The following is a 6,922-nucleotide window of genomic DNA, read 5'->3' as shown; positions in this document are numbered from 1 at the left end:
TTTAATCCACATGGAGGCTTCTGTGTTGTCTCTATTAACTCACATTTCAATTTGATATTAAAAGTGGAAATTGAGTCAGTGTAGTTTCCTATGTCATTGTTTTTGCATGCTGCCATATGTGAGCTGAACTGTCAGCTGTACTTAAAGACAAACATTCTTCTGGATATTCAATTCATCTTAATTCACTCGAATGTCCATCTCACTGATGTCTTCATCCTCTATTGTTGTCTTCATTTTTATTAACAAATCCAAGGTTTATTGACAGTGTTTCATTCCTTGCCCCAAACGCTAAAGGCACAAAAGACAGACAAAGTTATATTACTATGAAAACATGTGCGGGGACTGATTTGTCTGGAACGTGTCTGCAAGTTTATTCGTGTGTGTATGTGTGTGTGTGTGTGTGTGCATATCTATCTATATACACACAATATACACACAATATACATACACATATATACACACTATATACATTGACAAGTGAGGCTTTTAGGACGAACGCACTTAAAGGGCGACAGGGTTTGTAACAAGCTGAGTAATTACCTGGTGTAGTATGTCATGGGGTGGGTTCCAGCCAATGGTTGCTCACCTGGGAGGGACCTTGGTAGAATATAGCAGGCTGCACTTCCTGCTTGTGTTCACTTGCAGCACGAGATTCCTGTAGGAGACCCAGCAGCAAGAGAAACGGATAAGTACCACTTGTGGATTTATTAATTGCCTATTATCTTTATTCCTATCTGCCCTCGTCTTTCACTTTATATTTTGCTCCTCTCTATTATTCCCTCCTCTCTCCTCGTTTTCAACCTCCTTTTTTTTCTGCCTTTTTTCCTTTCTCCCAAAACTTGCTTTTTTCTCCTCTTATTCCTCTCCCTCTCTTCTCCGCTTTCCCTGCTCACCCCGCTGTCCTCCTCTGTCCTGCCAACATGCCCCGTCCTAGGAGAAATGCCCCACGCCCGGCGCGCCTCAGGTCCCCCTCCCCCCCTCGCTCCCGCCGCCATCTTGCCCCCTCTCCCCCCTCGCTTCCATCATCCTCCTTCCATCCAGCCATCACCTCTAGCGGTGCCCCGCTTCTGGCCCCCCTGGCAGGTCATCCTCCCGCTGTTACAGCCGCACGGCGCGGCCGCGCCACCCCCTCTCTTCTCCCGGCCGGTTCGCGCATGCGCAGAACGCGCGCCCCATCGCGCCCGGCCGGGTCCCGCCACGCAGACTCCTCGGCATGGCTGGCTGCAGGGTCAGCCAGCGGCCCTGTCAGTGACAGCAGCGGTCAGCCCCAGCAGTGGCAGGCAGGCACCCCCCCTCCCCCGGCAGGCGGATATGCCCCCAGTCCTGTCAGGAGCAGGGGCCAGGCCCTAGACACCCTATGCCCCATCACCCCCCCTGAACCAGCAATGAGGGCTAGGTATCAGGAGCACAACCCTCCTGCCCCCCATCAATTGTCCTTCCCTCCCAGCCCATTTCTCCCCCATAGTAGTGGGGCATCTGCATGGGGGTCTAATCCAGGTAGGGATCATCAGGGTCCCAACATGTCCCAGGCCCGTACCCCACCTCACGGGGACCACCGTCACCAACTAGGGGGGGGCACACTTCCCGCCAGACACACAAGAGTTTTTGGAGACAACACCCAGGCGCCGGTGTGGCCCTATTTTCAACGACAGCGTATATCCCCTCCAGCGTCTCGCCTATACACGTCTCATTGGGCCTCTTCCCCGGGGTACGGGGCGGGGGGGCCTTATTACGGGGGTCAGGGGGGTAGGTCCGACAATTTCGTAGTCGATTATCACCATTCCAGCGGCGGTAATTTCGGTTCAGGGCCCCCTCCCCTCCTTGGGGAAAGCCGCTTAGAGCGGAGGCGGGAGTCATTTTCAGCGTCCCCCAGTACGGCCCGCGGGTCAGCCCCTAACCTCTCTACCGAAGATAGGGATAGTAACACGGCGCGGCGGCGCTTGGACTATTTACCCAGACATCAGATAACTGTCCCCCTTTCCGTTTCAGAGCCTACTGTTATGCATCCGGAGACGAGGGTCGGCAGTCGCGACCGTCCGTGTGCTGAGGCTCAGGATCAGACGACGGCAGAACGAAGGGAGGAAGTGATCCAGGACACGTCAGGAGGACAGGCCACAGCGGTGTCGCTAGGGCAGACATCTGTCGGTGATGGGAATCCTGCTCCTGCTGGTGAGTCCAGTTCCGCTACTATACATAAGTCACACTTGTTGGATTCACCCGTCCTCTCCACAGATAGTGAGTCCTCTGGCTCGGGTGATAGACCCAGGAAACTAATTAAGTTATTGGAGACTGAATTGCTAGGTAAGCGGGGTAAGCACGCACCCCAGTCAGGAGACACAGATCTACCAGCGGTCCGTAGCGAGTTGGGGCAGGTAGAATCCCTTGAGATCACTCACGGTATTAGGCCCAGTGTGCGGGATAGAATCAGAAGGGGCAAGTACGTGGATATGTACTCGTTAACCGGTGAGGATAAGAAGGCGCTGGCAGCAGCCTGTGAAAAATCGGGCATGGGGGAGGAGAAGTACAGATCCTTCTCTAGATGGGCGAATGCATTTTCCATTTTCGCCACAATATATCTAGAGTCCAGGCCCAGCGAGCAAGCGGAGGTGTGGAGATATATGCACTTGATTAGCGGGATGTTCATAAAGGACGGCCCGGTAATCTGGAGAGCATATGACGAGCTTTTCAGGAAGCGGATGAGCGGGCGAGAGAAGCTTCCGCTTGGATATAAGGACATTGACACATGGTTGGAGCTAATGAGGCCTAGCAATCAGACTGCAGAGGGTAGCGCAGGTAGACGGTTTCAAGGGCCGGGGAGGGCGCAAACCGCCCTCCCCCCGAAAGGAAGGTGTTATGATTTTAATGCAGGGGCCTGTCAAAGAGGTTCACTCTGCAGATTCAGGCACACTTGTACAGCCTGCGGCGGCCATCATCCAGCCACCGATTGTGCCAAGGCTCGGGGAAGTGGAGGAAGGGGAAGAGGCGCTGGTTCGACTCTGCCGAGTCAAGGGGCCATCGCCAATTGATCTGACCGAGCTGGACAAGTGGCTGTCGTGGTTTGATGATAGGGAGACCGCGGCCCTACTCCACGACGGCTTCCATTTTGGCTTCAAACTTCCGGTTCAGGGTAGCATTTCCACAGCAGCTCCGGTGAATCTAAAATCTGCGCTCGCTTTCCCGGAGGTGCTAGACGAGAAAATAGGCAAGGAGGTTGGTTTGGGGCGCATGATCGGCCCGTTCCGACTCCCTCCTATTCCCAACCTCATTTTGTCCCCGGTAGGCGTAGTTCCCAAGAAAACAGAGGGAAAGTTTAGACTGATCCAGCACCTGTCTCATCCCGCTGGTCAGTCGGTTAACGATGCTATTGACGTTAATCTCAGTTCAGTCAGTTACCAGTCATTTGAATCGGCTCTAGCCCTGGTGCAGGAATGCGGCAGGGGCTCATTGCTGGCCAAAGTGGATTTCGAATCGGCCTTTAGATTGTTACCCCTTCACCCCGAGTCGTATCAATTCATGGGTTTTCGGCATCGTGGGGGATACTATATCGATCGCTGTCTTCCCATGGGTTGTTCGATTTCATGTGCACTATTCGAGAAATTCAGCGGTTTCTTGCACTGGTGCATTCAGGCGGGGACGGGGTGTCGGTCGATTGCGCACTATTTGGATGACTTTTTGGTGATCGGGCCTCCTGACTCCACGAGTTGTCGTGATACCCTTTTTTCCACGGAGGCGTTGTTTAGGGTGTTAGGCGTTCCCATCGCAGCAGACAAGACAGAGGGCCCTACTACGTGCCTATCATTCCTCGGGATCGAGATCGACACGAAGGCAGGGTTCTGTAGGCTCCCAGAGGATAAGGTTACTAAGATGTACGAGGCCATTGCGGAAGTGTTAGAGGCAAACGCTAGTCCCCTGAGGCAGATACAGTCCTTGTTGGGGCGGTTCAACTTTGCTTGCCGGGTGATCCCCATGGGGAGGGTTTTCTGTAGGAAGCTGCAAAGAGCCACGGCAGGTAGGAGTAGGCCACACGCAATCATAAGTCTATCCAAAGTGGTTAGGGAGGATCTGCAGATATGGCTCATTTTCCTTAGGGGTTTCAATGGCAAGCGTATCTGGCCGTCACCTCCGGTAACAAACTCTGAAATCAATTTGTTCACGGACGCTGCAGGGGCTTCCGGTTTTGGGGCTTATCTCGACGGACACTGGTGTGCGGAGGAATGGCCCGAGGAGTGGCATAGGGACGGTATCACTAAGAACTTGTTGGTTCTCGAACTGTTCCCGATTGTGGTAGCAATCGAACTGTGGGCTCCCGCTTTGCGGGGTAAGCACATAGTCTTTTGGTGTGACAATATGGGGGTGGTCCAGTCCATCAATAAGCAGAGCGCTTCGGCCCAACATGCAATTTCGCTGCTGCGTCACCTAGTTCTGCGCTGTCTATAGTATGACATCTCGTTCAGGGCGGAACATGTCCCGGGGGTGCAGAATTGCCTAGCTGACGCGTTATCTCGTTTCCATTGGAGCAGGTTTCGCAACCTGGCTCCTCAAGCGGACGATGTTGGTACCCCGTGTCCTCCTTGTGTTTGGCAGATCATCAAGCCGGCATAAGAGGGCTCGCGGAACAAGCAATAGCTCCCTCCACCCTGAAAACATATCAGTCGGCGTGGAGACGGTGGTTGCTTTTCAGCAGACAAAAGGACCAATCAGAGGCAGGTCAGCAAGATGCCATGCTAGCCTTTATGTGGGATAGGTACTCGGAGGGAGATTCAAGGACTACTATGGCATCCACCCTGGCCGGGATATCATTTATGGCTAAGCTGCACGGTTACCCTGACGTCACAAAAGGATTTTTGATTAATAAGGCCCTGAGGGGATGGGGGAGAGTCCGTCCCTCTCATGCCGATACCCGTTTACCGATTACTTCTAACATTTTGGAAGATCTGATAGGGAATGTGGGGTTGGTTACCTTAGATAGTTACGAGAAACTTTTATTTAGTTTGGCCTTTTCCATGGCTTATTTTGGAGCCTTTCGCATCTCAGAGTTGGTAGCCAGGTCCAGGGGACATCAGGAGTCAGGTTTGAGAGTTGAGCATGTCAGTCTGGGCGAAGGGATCTTAGCCTGCAAAATAGTTAAATCAAAGACTGACCAAAGCGGCAGGGGATCATGGGTCCAGTTAACCTCCCAGCAGCCATGTCTTATTTGCCCGGTCAGGTTAGCATCATTGTTTATGAGTAAAAGACCTCATGCTAATTTGTTTCTGTGTCACGCTAATGGTATACCGTTGACAAAATATCAATTCGCGACCATTTTAAAACGTACCTTGCAGTCTATTAATTTAAACAGTACATTATACGGGACACACTCATTTAGGATCGGTGCAGCTACATCCGCTGCCTTGGCAGGTTCTTCTAGCGAAGCTATAAAAGCACTGGGGCGATGGAAATCTGCGGCTTTTAAGTCATATGTTAGAATTGACAAGGTTGTTGACTGATGTTGTAATGTTTAATCAATGTGGTTTTTTACAGTTTTTTCTTTTCTACCTCTACTTCTCTCCTGAGTCTTCAACCGTCCCATCCCATTTCCCCTACCCATCCCATCTTCTCCCTCCATTTGGTGGGCTACCCTGGGCTTTTCCGCTCGCCGCTTTAACGTGGGGGCGCGAAGGGATTTTCACCCGGGTTTCCCTGGGCGTAAGTCCTGATTAGTGGTGGCTGCCGGGGTTTTTCCGGGTGTTGTTTACCTTCGCCTGGGTGGTCTGCCCCCCATATGTGTGTCCTCCCCTCCCCCCCCCCCCCCTTGTGATCGAATTTTCCGCGTACTATTCTTCTCATACCTTCCTATACCAAACCTGGCTGTCTTCCCAACTTCAAGGTATGTTTGTTAACACGGTTTTTCTGATTTCAGGTGATGGTGTTCCAGCTAAGGTGGTGTGGATCATCGGTCATTCATTTATATTTTGGGCCGCTGGCCACCCTGGGTCTAAGGTTATTCCGAATCATGGCAGTACGGTTATAAGATGGTGGGGGAAAAGAGGTTTAGGCTGGCCGGATATTATTCCGTGGTTGACAAGGCTCATTAGACAACAAGGCCCACCAGACGTACTGGTAGTACATGCAGGAGGTAATGATTTGGGAAAAGGAAAGTCCTTAGATCTCATCATAGTAATTCGGGAGGACCTGCGACGCATACACGAGGCGTGGCCTGATATCATTATTGGTTGGTCGGCTTTAATTCCCCGATTAGCATGGAGAACGACCATTCCCTTAAAGAAAATGACGGTTATGGTTAGGAAGTTAAATAGCGCCATCCGGAAGGTAGTTCGGTCCTTGGGAGGTATAGTCATCGACCATCCGGGGTTGGGGGTGGAGTCACCACACCTTTTTAGACGGGACGGCGTTCACCTTAACGAAGAGGGTATGAGGCTCTTCATAGATAGGATCTGCGGGGGAGTGGCGGCGTGTTTCGGTTAGTTGGTGGCGGGCTGCGGCGTCTGTAGGGCGCAGCGGGGTAGGAAGGCACTGCGTTCAGCGGCTGATTAATGGGCGCACGGGTAGTTGGTCGTAGGTCACTGCCCCCTTTGAAGCATCAGTAACTCCTTTTGGTCCTTCGGTGAGGAGGGTCCCTGTTCGGCTCGGTGAGGGAGGGCAGTGTGAGTTGTAAGGGGCAGTCACTCTGACGTCAACTCAGCGCTAAGTATGTAGGGATTTGTTCCCCGTGATTTGAGGACTCACGGCGGTTTGCGCCAGTCCACTAAGTGATCTTGTGCTATCAGCTCGTGAGCTGTTACGCAGTGCTCTTTCTCCGCCACCATAGGTTTTAGTTAAAATAGAATCCTTACAATAAAATTCCTGCCATTTTTTAATAACTTATCCAGGTCTACGCGTCTTTATTTGCATGCAATGTGTAAAGTTTAAGGTTGATGTGAAG

General features: G+C 52.1%; 1 protein-coding gene across 2 annotated transcripts in view; it reads left to right on the top strand.

Moving 5' to 3' along the window:
• The first annotated feature begins 726 nt into the window (after positions 1 to 726).
• LOC142140243 (uncharacterized) overlaps positions 727 to 6,922 on the top strand; it is a 6,815-nt gene continuing 619 nt past the window's right edge. Inside the window, exons 1-2 of one of the 2 annotated variants that reach the window (XM_075198072.1) lie at positions 727 to 2,169; positions 5,900 to 6,922. The exon at positions 5,900 to 6,922 is cut by the window's right edge and continues 619 nt beyond it. In XM_075198072.1, the coding sequence (XP_075054173.1) occupies positions 921 to 2,169; positions 5,900 to 6,465 (1,815 nt within the window). In that variant the 5' untranslated portion in view covers positions 727 to 920 and the 3' untranslated portion in view covers positions 6,466 to 6,922. Of the gene's footprint in view, positions 2,170 to 4,584 lie in introns of both variants that reach the window. The other variant, XM_075198078.1, reaches the window with a different exon arrangement.

The sequence above is a fragment of the Mixophyes fleayi genome, chromosome 1 (assembly GCF_038048845.1).
Source record: "Mixophyes fleayi isolate aMixFle1 chromosome 1, aMixFle1.hap1, whole genome shotgun sequence".
NCBI lineage: Eukaryota > Metazoa > Chordata > Amphibia > Anura > Limnodynastidae > Mixophyes > Mixophyes fleayi.
Note: the sequence above shows the minus strand (reverse complement) of the source record. Positions and strands in the feature narration are given on the sequence as shown.